This window comes from Boleophthalmus pectinirostris, unplaced genomic scaffold (genome assembly GCF_026225935.1).
Source record: "Boleophthalmus pectinirostris isolate CB_2022bp ecotype Guang Dong unplaced genomic scaffold, ASM2622593v1 HiC_scaffold_11, whole genome shotgun sequence".
Classification (NCBI taxonomy): Eukaryota; Metazoa; Chordata; class Actinopteri; order Gobiiformes; family Gobiidae; genus Boleophthalmus; species Boleophthalmus pectinirostris.
Genome location: NW_026570994.1, coordinates 21,156,701 through 21,171,618, shown reverse-complemented (window position 1 = coordinate 21,171,618; position 14,918 = coordinate 21,156,701). Strand labels below are relative to the sequence as shown.

Sequence of the window (14,918 nt, the reverse complement as noted above, 5' to 3'; positions counted from 1 at the left end):
AGAGAGGAGAGGAGAAAAGAGAGGAGAGAGAGAGAGAGATGCACAAGGAGAGAGAGAGAGAGAGAGAGAGAGAGGGAGAGATGCAAAAGGAGTGAGAGATGAAAAAGGAGAGAGATAGAGAGAGAGAGAGATGAGAGAGAGAGGAGGAGAGAGAAAGACGCAAAAGGAGAGAGAGGAGAGAAGAGGAGAGGAGGAGAGGGAGAGGAAGGAGGGAGAAAGAAAAAGGAGGGAGAGAGAGGAGGAGAGAGAGAGAGATGTAAAAGGTAAGAGAGGGGGATGAAGGGAGGCAGAGAGAGAGGAGAGATGAGAGGAGGATGAAAGAGAGAGAGAGAGGAGATGGAGATACAAAAGGAGAGGGAGGAGGGATAGAGAGAGAGAAGGGGGAGAGGGAGGGAGAGAGGTGAAGAAGAGAGAGAGACAGAGGAAGGAGATGAAAGGGGGATGAAAGCGAGAGAGAGGAGAGAGAGGGAGGGGGATGAAAGAGAGAAGAGAGAGGAAGGGAGATGAAAGAAGAGACGCAAAAGGAGAGAAGGAGGGTGAAAAAGGGGGAAGGTAGAAGGAGCGAGTGAGAGAAAAGAGGAGAGAGAAAGGAGAGATACAAAAGAAGAGAGAGACAGAGAGAGAAATCGAAAGAGGAAGAGAAGGATGAAACACAAAGAGAAAAGAAAGCAAAAGAAAGGAGAAGAAGGACAGAAATTAAGAGACACAGATAGAGAAATGGAGAAAGAGAGAGAAAGACAGAGAGAATAATAAAAGAGGTAGAGAGAGAAAGAGGGGAGAGGTGGAGGGTAAAAGGTTAAACATGACACGAGATCAAATGAGGCTGAACAGTGCAGAGGCAGAAACAGGCATCAGTCCATTCACTTTAGATTATTTTATCACAATATTTACACTTTAGAAAACAGAACAATGAATAAAAAGACACGTGCAGCGCAACTTTGAACTAAAACAACTCTAAAATTTACAGTTTGACAAAATCTGACACTAAAATTCAGTATTTTTTGAGAATCTAATGTAATAAATGTCGTCAATATTCACTTATATCGGCTATAATTTTGTTTTTTTTAAGTAAATTTAGCTTCATTAATAATGTTTGTGAGGTAAAACGTGACTGAAAACTGTAATAAATAATAAAAATAATCGTAAACTATAAGAAAAATTAAAGGTGCACTATGTCACGTTTGCTTGTCTCCATGGAGATGTTATAAATGCATCACGAATCTCGGACTTCCGGTCATCGCGTAATCCACACTGGGAAGGGTTTCCTGAAAAAATGAACATCAAACCGCCATGTTTGTTTTCCCAGTGGGACGTGTCTATTGTCAAAGTCGATCTTTTCAAGTCTTTTGAACCGTATGGCTTTTGTTTCTGGTTCTGATATTGTCATGTTTTAGTTTTGGGATTTGGACATCATAATTGTGTGGTTGTTGGATCCTAACACGGCGGAAAACGACTCGAGAAATTTGTTTACGAACTCCATAAATGCAAAAGTGAATCAGATGTGTGTGACTCAAACCTCTGTTCAAACTGTTTCTCTTCCCAACGGAATTAAAAAATAGTGAAAGGTGAAGGTGATGGGCAGGATTGATCCACAGGAAGAACCAAAAAGGAAAACTTTGACTGACTAAGAAATCATCCAGAGTTTGTAGAGAACATTTTGTATGTGGAGCGACGACAAAACAAAATCCCAATCCATCGCTCAGCCTCAGTTACGAATTTAAAAAGTCAACGCCAAAGTGAAAGGCACCAACTGTTCACCAAGAAACACCTTCCACTGCAAAGAGACCAAGACGTGATGTTGCTGTAAAACCACAAGAACAAGAAAGTGCAGCTCAGTCTGTTTGTCTTCTGCTCCTCTCACCTAACAAACGGGATTTTGTTTTGTTGTCGCTCCACATACAAAATGTTCTCTGCAAATTCAGGATGATTTAGGCCACGGGTGTCCAAACTTTTTTCATCAAGGGCCACATTTCTAAACACAGATGAAGCAGAGGCTGATCGAGGGCTGTAGACTGGAGCTCAATACAGTGAATAATTAAAATATGTGCATGTTTAACACTTAAATGAGCCATCAGTCTTTATTCACTCTAAAATCCTCAAACCATCAAACCACACATTAAATCTTCAATATTTGCAAAGTAGATTTTCAAAAAACTTGCGGTAAAAAAGTTCATTTTTAATTGATGCAAGGTAACTTGGGCCAAATCACCTGGAAGCCTGAGGGCCAAGAAAAATTTATCCGAGGGCCGCATTTGGTCCACCGGCCATAGTTTGGACATGCCTGATTTAAGCAGTCAAAAGTTTCCTTTTTGGTTCTTCCTGTGGATCAATCCTGCCCATCGACTTCACCTTTCACTATTTTTCAATTCCATTGTGAAGGGAAACAGTTTGAACACAGCACGGTGGCTGAGTGGCTAGCACTCATGCCTCACAGCAAGAAGGTTCTGGGTTTGATCCCCAGGTCGCCCAGGGCCTTTCTGTGTGGAGTTTGCATGTTTCTCCCTGTGTCTGGATGGGTTTCCTCCGGGTGCTCTGGTTTCCCCCATCAACCCAAAACATGCTCCAGGTCTCCAGAACAGTTGATAGTCAAGGTCAGTTAAATACAATCAATCAATGAACCTGTCCAGGGACGACAGGTGCAAATTAGCACTGATGCTACAACCTGATGTACAATGCATCTCTCCTGTCAAGGTTAATGCGAAAATTGTGTGCTGTCCCTGTCTCAAATAAATAAATAAATAAATAAACAGAGGTTTCACACATCTGATTCACTTTTGCATTTATAGAGTTCACAAACACATTTCTCGAGCTGTTTTCTGCTGTTTGGATCCAACAACCACACAATTTTTTTTTCACAACAAATTTGCATTCACAACTCCACGTACTGTACATATAAGAGACAAAATATAAATTAAAACAAACAAAACTCAATGTACAATTCATCAACTCCAGAGCTCCATATTTTCCAAAACACAAGAGTCTATACAAGGTTCATAGATTTCTAGATTTCAAGATTTCTACAGTGTTGAATTGTTTGAAGTCATTGCGCCGAATATTTTACAAACCAAAGTCTCTACCAGAAATTTCTTTCTTCCTCATTCTTATTATTATAATTTTTTTAAATATATATATATATATATATAAATATTTACCCCCCCGTTTATGGTCGTACAAACGAATAATAATATTAACAAAGGCTAAAAGTTTTTCGTTTATGATCGTGCGAAACAAACAACGATAAGAATGAAAGAATATAAGGATTATTTGTTTTTCGTTTATGGATCGTACAAACTAATAATAATGTTAACGAAGGCGAAAAAGTTTATCGTTTATGATCGCGCGAGATAAAGTACAATGAGAATGAAAGAATGTGGCAATTAACGACGTCCGAATTCCAAAAAACTAAAACATGACGATATCAGAACCAGAAACAAAAGTGATATGGTTCAAAAGACTTGAAAAGATCGACTTTGACAACAGACACATCCCACTGGGAAAACAAACATGGAGGTTTGACGGTCACTTTTTTGGAAAACTCTTCCCAGTATGAATTGCGCGACGACCGGAAGTCTGAAATTCCTGATGCGTGTATAGATTTGTCTAGAATGTTCCACAGTACGACTTTAAACTTATTTATCTTACATTTATTCAAATACAGTTGCTTTTATTGCTTATAAAAACATCTAGTTTGATGAAGTCACCTCATAATACTGCGGAACATTCCAGGCAAAACAGAAAAACTCCATAGTGCGGCTTTAATGAGACTAACTGTGAAGCTATTGTGTGTACAGATTTTTTTTTGGAAACTAATAAAAATATAATAACAAAACCAAAAAATTCTACTGAAAATAAACTGTCAGAATAAAAAACGGGTGTAATTTTTAGCAGTAATGTTCCGTATTATTTTATTCGGAGCCTGTTGAAGTTATAACCTGTAACTCATGCACGACAGCGGTTAGTAAAACATTAATTTTTTGCAAGCAGGATTTTGACCCAAGGCTAAGACATCCACAGAGTAAATGCAGGAGGAAGAAGAGGAGGAGGAGGACAGAGTTTTCAGGCAATTTTAACAAAAACAGGCATAAGAAATTTAAGGATAGACAAAAGAAGGACATATGCTACAGGCTAACGCGCTAATGCAAGCTAACACGAGCTAAAGAGGCTAACGAGGCTGCAGGGAAAAGGTCAAATTTTGTTTTAGTTTTAGTCTGGATATTGGTCCATGTAAATCAGGCATAACATTAAGAGTGAAACAGGACTAAACCAGGACTAAACCAGGACTAAAACAAGTCTAAACTAGATCTAAACTAAGACTAAACTAGGACTAAACCAGGAATAAAGATTAATAACAAAGGTCCAAACCAGGATTTAACAGGATCTAAACCAAAGGACTATAGTAGCTTCAGTCCGTCTTAACCAGGTCTAACCTTGGACTAAATCAAGTCTAAACCGGGACTACACCCAGACTAAATCTATCCAAGGACTAAACTAGGAAACTAATTTATTGAGGACTCACTCAGGACTAAATCAGGTCTAACCCAGGTTGAAATCATGACTAAACCAGGACTAAACCACATGTAGTTCTAAACCAGGACTAAACAAGGTCTGACCAAAGATGTAAGAAGGTATAAACCAGGTCCAAACCAGGACTAAACCAGTTCTAAACCAATTCTAAACTAGGTCTGATCCAGTATTTCAGTATGTATAAACCAGGACTAAACCAGGACTAAACCATAACATATTTGATCAAACTCAGTCAAATCCTAACTTCAGATTTAAGTAGGAATAAACCAAGCCTAAACCAGATCTAAACCAGGAATAAACAAGGACTAAACCAGGTCTGACCAAGAACCTAAGTGAGTATAAACCAGGTCTAAACCAGGACTAAATCAGGACTCAACCATAACATATTTGATCAAATCCTAACTTCAGATTTAAGTTGGAATAAACCAAGACTAAACCAAATCTATACCAGGTCTAAGCCAGAACTAAACCAGGTCTGACCAAGGACTTAAGTGGGTCTAAACCAGGTCTAAACAATGACATATTTGATCAAACTCAGTCAAATCCTAACTTCAAATTTAAGCAGGTATAAACCAAGACTAAACCAGGTCTAAACCAGAATTAAACCAGGTCTGATCAAGGACTTAAGTGGGTCTAAACCAGGTCTAAAACATAACATATTTGATCAAACTCAGTCAAACTCTAACTTCAGATTTAAATAGGAATAAACCAAGACTACACCAAATCTAAACCAGGTCTGACCAAGAACTTAAGTGGGTCTAAACCAGTTCTAAACCAGGTCTAAACCAGGTTTAAACCATAACAGATTTGATCAAACTCAGTCAAATCCCAACTTCAGATTTAAGTAGGTATAAATTAAGACTAAACCAGATCTAGACCTTCAAATTTTAATCAAACCCACTCAGTTACTAATCTTAATGTTATGCCTGCTGTAAATGGGTAAAACAGCGCTCCTGGTGGTGACAGATAGTATTACACTGCCTAAAAATACCTAAACAACTCTTTTACTTTATATTTTACTCTATATTTTGTTTTTACCTCTGTGGAAAAGGCTTATAATGACACTTTTAACTCATATTTGATTTAATATGTTTGTTTTTTTTACCTGTGGGGAAGAAGGCGGGCTGCTGGAGCTGTGCGTTGGCCAGGGCTTGCTGATAGTGCAGAACATTTGGGTTGAACAGAGACGAGGCTCCGTTGGTTTTGTCCAGCGCTGGTCTCTTTGGTAACGGCTGCAGGACCCCGTGTGGAAACGCCTAAAATACACACACACACAAAAAACAAAAAAAACAAAAAAAAAAACAATACAGAACAGTTAAGACGTCAGTTACAGCTGGATTAGTGGTAATAAATGTGTAATAACAGTTAATAGCACGACACAATATCTATGGAAACGTCATGACAGGATTGAATAAGGTGTGTTTATAATATGTTTACAATTAATTAAAATAATACTCAAATTATCTATGAGGTAAAACTAGTCATGTAAAATAAATTGGATTATTTGTTATAAAAATTAAGGATTTTACTATTTTTATAATAATAATTTGTAACTATTTTAACTTATGGACAAAAATCCACAAGTCGCCAAAATAATTGTTATTATTATTAACAACAACAATAATAATAATAATAATAATAATAAAACAAATAAAATATAAAAGATAATATACTAAAATAAATAAAAATATAATAATAATAAGAATAACAGTATAGTAGTAATAATGAAAAAAATAAAAAAATATATATAAATAAGTAAATAAATAAATAAATAAATAATAATAATAATAATAACAATAATTTATTTTGGTATATTTATTATTTATATTTATTTATTATTACTAATATATTATTATTATTATTATTATTAATAATAATAATAATAATAATAATAATGTTTAAGAAAATTAGATATCAAAATAATTAGATCTCTACCTAACACAACAAGTACTACTACTACTACTACTACTGCTGCTAAGTAAGTACTTTCTGTCAACTATTACAGCAAATAAATTACGATTAAAATAGTAAACAAAGGATGAAAATGCTAATGTATAAGCCAGGCTAGGCTAGGCTAGGCTAGGCTAGGCTAATTTACCGCTACAAATAATAATAACTACAATAAATTTGCTAATAAAACTTAATAAATAGTAAATAATAATTATAAATAAAGCAATTTTGCGAATAGTAAAATGTAAATAAAACAGTATTAAATTGTAAATATGTCATGAGCACACCTTATTCAAATGGAAATAGCCGTAACTAGCACAAGAGACAATGGAACAAAAAAAACAAAAAAAACAAAAACTACATTCCAAAAAAATTAGCATTAGCAGTTAGCCAAACGTAAAACTGAGCGCTGCGAGTGAGCGGCTAGCGCAGTTAGCACACACTTAGTACGGCTACGTTACAAGAAGCTAACGTGCACGAAAAAAAAAAAGAAAAAAAAAAAGCCAAACAAAAGGTGAAAGGTGAAAGGTGAAAGTACCATGTCTACGGTTGCCTCGTGGGGACGCTTCAGTACTTTGGCGGCGGAGTGTGTCTTTAAAGCGGGTACAGCGAGCATGATGGTTTTTGGTTTTTTGGGGGGGGGTTTCAAGCGTTTAACAGACAGCAAGCAGAGGAGGAAGAGGAGGAGGAGGAGGAGGAGAGGAAAAGGAAAAGGAGGAGGAGGAAGAGGAGAGGTGCAGGGCGAGGGGCGAGGGCGGGCGACCATGGAGGCACAGCATTGCATTGTGGGTAGGTGAGAAAGGGAGGGGAGAAACAAAAAAACAAAACAAAAAATAATCTGAATGCAAGTATTAAACCACGTACAAACAATAGGCATGCACATAAACAAAAAATATTAAAGTCGTTCTGGTAAAAGTTAAAGCTGCACTGCGGGGGTTTTCCGGCGCGGGGGGGGGGGCTGCCGTCGGCTTGTCTCCACGGCGATGTTACTGCTTTGTTTGAAATGTTCCGCAGTATGGATTAGATTACTCCCAGATGTTTACAATGTGGAGGCTGCGTTTTCTTAAACAGCCACCAGAGGGCGCTCCAAATCAGTCGAGAATTTAACAAAACGGACGAAATAGTGATGTTATTGACGTTTTTCACAATGGCCGATTGGTTTTCTGTGGCAAAATGTCTGTGTAAATGTCCCGAGTATTCTATTATTCATCAAATCTTCATCCAACAAGGTCCACAAAAGATAAACATGAAGAATTTACCCACAACTATCAAGGGAAGAAAGACGAAAACTTAAAGGAAACAACGACAACGCATTAGTGAACTACTGAGCAAAACTAATGTTATGGTCCTGAATAAAACAGAAGTAACTTGTTCACTCAGACTGATTCTAGAATTAAAATTAAACATCGATTTCATGATGTGGATCAGGGATCTCCAACTTTTTTCTCCACTGAGCTTTACAAAACAAAAATGACAGTCAGCTTCTAATTTCAACCGTCGCAAAGAAACTGAGTAAATATAAGAGCAACGGCCTCAGGTGGGGAACAGTTCAGACGTGTCAAACTCAGGCCCGGGGGCCAAATTTGGCCCGTGAGATCATATCAAACATGCATTAGAGCTGGCTGCTGGCTACAGATCGACTATAGAGACATTATTTATTTAAAATGTTGTTATTATTTTATATTTTGCTTGTTCTGGATTCAATGTTTAAGTAAAACTATTATTAAATATTTATTTTAATAAGAAAATGTTGAACATTACATATCTCGAAAGAAGAGAAAACATGCAGATGTTACTGACATTTTTCAATAAATATTTAATTTGGCCCACGACTTAGTCACAGTTTTTAATTTTGGCCTCTGAATTTGAGTTTGACACTCCTGAATTAGATGCTTATAAAACATAAACCATTATCCATTTATCAGTGATCCCAGTCAGGCATCCAAATTATACATTATCAGTCGTAATGAATCAAATTTTACTTATTGTGCACAGTACATAGAATTCAGAAATCCCTTGGTGAGCGACTTGGAAGGAGGTGGGAAACCCCTGATGTCAATATGAGCACAGACAGAGAGATTTGTGCAGTTTAAATGCGAGACATGTAAACATCTGTGAACATCTGTAGCATTTAAACTGCACAAATCTGAATATCTATGTTAATATCCACATCATGAAATCCATTTTTAATGTGAATTCTAGAATCAGTCTCGGTTCACAAGTTACTTATTAATACATTACTTATTACTTCTGTTTTATTCATGACCATAACATTAGTTTTGTTCAGTGTGTCACTAATGCGTCGTCGTTGTTTCCTTTAAGTTTTCGTCTTTCTTCCCTCGATAGTTGTGGATAAATTCTTCATGTTAGAATGTTTATCCTTTGTCGACCTTGTTGGTTGAAGATTTGGTGATGGGACAGATTTATGAAGCTGCTGGAAAAAATACGTCAGACATTTTGCCACAGAAAACCATTAATGTAAGTGACGTTTATCTACATCGAGACACTTCCAGCCGTCGTGAAAAACGTCAATTAATTTGCTCGAAATGTTCCACAGTACGGCTTAAACTTTAGCCTTGCGAGAAAAATAAATTGTACAGATTTTTGTGAGTTGAAGCTGTGTCATGTGATTAAAAACTGATCAATCACAGAGCGGCACTGTGGTTTGAACGAAAATTTGCGCCGAACAAACCAAAACAAACACAGCGACGCCAACAAATTTTTCATTTTTAATTTGATTCTATTACTTTTTTAAATATATATTTTTTTAGATTTAAGTATTTTACACTTTTTATTTATTGTTTTATTTCTGATTTACTGCATTTTATTGTATTAATTTGTTTGTGCAGCACTTTGGAAACCGTCATGTTTATAAAATGTGCTGTAAATGACGTTCTCCAGTCGCCGTTTAATGCCGTACTGTGAAACATTCCAGATTGAGAACATCTCCACGGAGACAAGCCGGCGGCAGAAACGTCCTCCCACCAGAAAAATGACGCAATGCACCTTTAAACTGTTTCTGAATTAGTACATAAGCAGTAAAGCAACTACATCTGAGTACTTGGTTAAAACAGGCAAGATACTATGAAGATACTTAAGATACATAAGATTTGACACAAAAATAAAATAAAAATGTCCAAGTTTGACCAAATATATAATTAAAAATACCCAAAAATATCATAAAAAGAAGTATTATTATTGTTTTGAATTGTCAGTGGATGTTTGGTTAATAATAAACTAATATAAGTGATAAATGATTTCTAATATGAAAGGTCACATTGTTTTTTCCTTGAAGGATGTTTAGATATTAACCAGAACTAAACCAGGACTAAATCAGGACTAAAGCAGGACTGAACCAGGACTAAAGCAGGACTGAACTAAATCAGGGCTAAATCAGGACTAAACCAAGGAGTAAACCAGGACTAAAACAGGACGAATTCAGGGCTGAACCAGGGCTAAACCAAGACTAAAGCAGGACTAAACCAGAGATAAACCAGGTTTAGTCCTGGACTAAACCAGAGATAAACCAGGACTTAACTAGGAGTAAATCAGGTCTAAATCAGGGCCAAACCAGGAACTAAAACAGGACTAAAACAGGTCTAAACTAGCAGGACTAAATGAAAACTAACCAAGGACTAAATCAGTTCTAACCTAGAAGTAAACCAGGTCTTATAAAGGACTAAACCAGGACAAAACTAGGCCTAAACCAGGACTAAACCAAAAAGTGAACCAGGACTAAACCAAGGAATGAACCAGAAGTAAAAAAGGACTAAAATAGGACTAAAGCAGGATTAAACCAGGGCTAAACCAAGACTAAGCCAGAACTAAACCAAGGACTAAACTAGGACTAAAACAGGGCTAAACTAGAACTAAACAAGGGCTAAATTAGGACTAAACCGGGACTAAACCCAGTAGTGAACCAGGAGTAAACCAAGACTAAACCAGAGCTAAACTAGAACTAAAACAAGGACTAAACAAGGGCTAAAACAGGGCTAAACTAGGACTAAATCAGGTCTAAATCAGGACTAAACCAGAACTAAACCAGCACTAGATCTAATCGATACTCCCAACAGCAGACTGAGATCACACCCCACAAGACCAGGACTAAACGAGAACTAACCAAGGACTAAACCAGGGACTAAATCTGTTCTAAACTAGGAGTAAACCAGGACTGGTCTAACCCAGGTCTTATAAAGGACTAAACCAGGACTAAACCAGGACTAAACCAGGGACTAAATCTGTTCTAAACTAGGAGTAAACCAGGACTGGTCTAACCCAGGTCTTATAAAGGACTAAACCAGGACTAAACCAGGACTAAAACCCTTCTGACAGATCTGACACGACAAAACACTGAAGATTTTAAACGGTGCAATGAATGGATAAATTAATCTGAAATTTCTAATAAATATTTATGTATATTTTATGAAGTAGTAGTAGTAGTAGTAGCAGTAGTAGTAGTAGTTCTGTTTACTTCTTTAAACTAGTCCACAAAACAAAACAAAATACCTCCCAGATATAAATAAACTCATAACAAACACATTTTTACATACTTTCTCTTATAATTTCATGACAAAAACCATCTCATAAAGTGTATTTACTCGCCGCAGTTTTATCCAGTACTTTTTATTTGTTAATTTTTCTTCCCAACTGGCATTTCCTGTTTACAAAATGATAAAAAATGAACTCTTAAGATACAAAAATAGAACAAATTATGAGGCAGGAGACCAAGACGAGTTAAAAAGTGCTGCTCTGTAACAGTATAATGTGATTGAGTTAATAGGATTGAGCTTTAGTGTAATTCTATAGGTGACGTGTAAGATAATATGGAATAAACAGCACACTTTAGCCGCTCGGTTGGAGTTAAACCAGTTGAATTATGGGTAATGTAGTTTGCGTTGGGTTAAAATGTGTTCCAGGTCAAAGAAAATCTGAGTCTAACTGTGTTTTTATTGACAAATTGGGCGTTTTTTTTTTTTTTTTTTTTAAATGGCCGTATTATCCTGTTTACAACAAAGTGTGGAATAAATTTTAACTTTTTCTCTGGGTTTTTATGAGTCCGATCTGTTCTGGAGTTAATTTAACTTTTTTTTTTTTTTTGAAATGTTAATTAAGTAAAACTGGACCAAAGTTCATGTTTAACCCCAAAATCAAGAGTTATATTAATGTTTTGAGAGTAAAACAGGAAGAAACCAGAACTAAACCAGGACTAAACCAGGGCTAAACCAAGGACTAAACCAAGGAGTAAACCAGGACTAAACCGGGACTAAACCAAGGACTAACCAAGGACTAAACAAGGACTAAACCGGGACTAAACCAGGACCAAACCAGGACTAAACTGCAACTAAACCAGGACTAAGCCAGGACTAAACCAGGACTAAACTAAGGACTAAACCAGGACTAAACCAGAACTAAACCAAGGACTAAACCAGGACTAACCAAAGTCTAAACCAGGACTAAACCAGGACTAAACCAAACCAGACTAAACCAGGACTAAACCAGGACCAAACCAGGACTAAAGCAGGACTAAACTGCAACTAAACTAGGACTAAACCAGGTCTAAACCAGAAATGTGACATAGTGAAGCTTTAATATGAATAGTTTGGAAGAGTTAACATTCCTTTACTTGGTATCCATCTATTTTATTTTGTTTTATTTTTTTGAATTATCTGCATTTTGAATTATTATTTAATTTTGTATAGTAAGTACAATGATCTTACTTCAATAATTAATTAAAATTCAGATAAAAAATTCAAAGAAACTGAGACAGAAGTTGAAAAATGCAGTCACAAGCCTCGTCCTTCTAACTAAATAAATCAGGAAGGTCAAAAACTTCACAAATTGAGATAAAAATGACTGAAAATCCCGATATTAACTCCGACTTTTTTGTTTTTTTGTTTTTTTTGCCGAGTGGTAGTCTGGATAAAACAGCGGCGCGAGGTTAAGCCCCCACTCCTGGATATTGCTTCTCGTCTTGATTCGATTTGTAGAGATTTGAAAGCTCTTCGGCCTAAAAGGAACCAACCACTTTTGAAAATAAACCGTGGCTGAAAAATACCAAACTGCTCCTCTGGCATTTTCTGGGAGGCCATAAATTCACTAAATGGCTTTAAATAGCTGTATAATGCATTATTCTTTATTTTATTTAAAAAGCTGTAGGTTTAACTTTATTACAGTTTAAAGGGCCTGTATTACGTTATTTTTCTGAACTCTCTTTTAATGTTGTTCCACCTTGTGATGTCACCTGGTAATAGACAGGGATGCAACGATATCCAAATCTCTCGGTACGATATTTATTTATATATTGAAGATGCTGATATAATTGTAGATGTGACACTTTTTTGCTTTTAAAATACCTCAGACAAGATTTCGGTGAGTTATTTTCATCAAAATCCCCAAAATTCAAGTAAAAAACATATTTCTTCATGTTGTTTGCGCTGAAATGAATCATGGGAAATGTAGTTCCCGATGTTTATAAACTGTTACAACTAGGGAAGGGCATTTAAACAGATAAAATTCGATCGTCGGGAGAATTAATGATCGATTTGCGATTAATCATTAACGTTTTTATATTAAAAGTATCATCATTATTATTACTATTACTAATCTGCATAAATAAACACAACTTTACAACATATTAATTTAATGTATTTTTAATAATCATTTTATAAATTATTATTATTATTATTGTTGTTATTATTATTATTGTTATTATTATTATTATTATTATTATTATTATTATTATTATTATTATTTTTATTTTAATTTTATATATTTTTATTATTATTTTTATTTATTTATTTATTTTTTGTATGAGTGTTAGTTTTCTGTTTAGCTAAGTTTGTCTTGTTGTGGATGTGCTGGGTATCCAATCCCTCAAACTTGACAAATTATAAAAAAAAAAAAAAAAAAAAAAAAGTATCACCATTATAATTACTTTTACTAATCTGCATAAATAAACGCAACTTTACAACATATAAAGTTTAAACCATAACGACTCTAGAGCCACATCAGCCCGTTTGACATTATAATGTGTTTAAAGCAGCTTTGACACATTTATTTATGTTTTAAAGAAACTAAACTTAAAACCACATGACTCATTTGCATAAACTATAAGCGCTGATAAAAACAGCTCTTTCCTTGTGCTGATGCAGTTCAGCTTCTGTTGGACTAAAGGACACAGTGACTCAGTGGAGCATGAGTGTTCTCTCTGTGACAGAGGGGTGTTCTGCTGATGGTGAGTCTGTTCTGTGTGTGCGTCGTGTTGGAGATGGTTCGTGTTTTCAGAGATCAGACGTGCGCAGGTTTAGAGCAGCTCTTTATGTGTGAAGAAGCCCTCAGTCGTCCAGGTAGAATCCATGACAAGGAGAAAATTCCGTTGGTCCCTCCAGACAGATATAAGGAAGTGTCCACCAGCGTCTGACCAGAACTGAAGAAGCAGCTTGGATGAACTGCGAAACGTCTTCCACCAAACTCACTTTTGTCCAGTCGACAAACTGAATTTTCTCCTCGCCACAGCAGCTCTTTATGTTGCAGTAACCGGGACATTGTGTTTACATGCACCACGAGGAAACCGGGATGCTCAAAAATCCGATCATACCCGGGACGCTGATGTTTGTAAACACACTCACTGAGGGGAACAGTGTGTCCAAGGAGCCAGAGCCCAAACGTGGGACTGTGAGGACGAGACTCCAGTGTTTGTGTCAGAAATGAACGTAATCGCTGTATAATGTAAGTGTATGTGTATTTATATATAACATATAGGTTGTTCTTGTTATTGTATGTGTATTGTTTATATATGTATGTATATGGATATTTCCTGTGCAGGTGTTTTGTTTTGTTTTTTATTTATTTTTTCAAATTTTATATATCTTAATTTCTAAGTTTTTCTGTCTCTGAATAATTCAAATGTAAAAATTGTGAAATATGTTGATAGAGACGATGCTATGTATATTTTGTATATCTTAAAAAAGAAATGAACGTAATCGATGAAATTCTTAATGATCAATTATTATTATTATTATTGATTAGTCGACTAACCATGCCCATCCCCAGTTACTATTATAAAACAATGCATTTAAGCAAAGGGATTTGTAATTTGATATATTTTGACAGCCAATGTTACTGTAGATATTATTGTGAGACGTTTAGCGATACGATATTACGATATTACGATATTTCTGTTATTGTTACATCTTGAGTGACAGAAGAAGTGACCCACTGTGTTTTTAAACTCCATACGCCTTCACTAGAATTATTTGGATAATATCAGAGCTGGAATTGCCAATTTGAACTGAACTTAATGTAAAAAAAAGAGCTGTGTTAACTTGAAAACTACCACTTCATGACATCACAAGGTGGAACAGAGCGTTTTGAGCTTTGGAGATGTAGTTAAACTAAAAATAAAGGAACAAAACACAACTTCAGTTCTGTTTTTGAGGAGGAAA

The 14,918-nt window shown here is 35.8% G+C and overlaps 1 protein-coding gene across 7 annotated transcripts in view; it reads right to left on the bottom strand.

The window, feature by feature from the left end:
• The window catches only part of LOC110166292 (muscleblind-like protein 2a), a 168,103-nt gene that overhangs the window by 26,255 nt on the left and 126,930 nt on the right, over nucleotides 1–14,918 (bottom strand). For 6 of the 7 annotated variants that reach the window (XM_055166185.1, XM_055166206.1, XM_055166214.1 and 3 more), the window contains 2 exons: nucleotides 7,013–7,066; nucleotides 5,630–5,780 (listed from right to left, as the gene is read on the bottom strand). In XM_055166185.1, the coding sequence (XP_055022160.1) occupies nucleotides 5,630–5,780; nucleotides 7,013–7,066 (205 nt within the window). The remainder of the gene's footprint in view (nucleotides 1–5,629; nucleotides 5,781–7,012; nucleotides 7,067–14,918) is intronic. The other variant, XM_055166211.1, reaches the window with a different exon arrangement.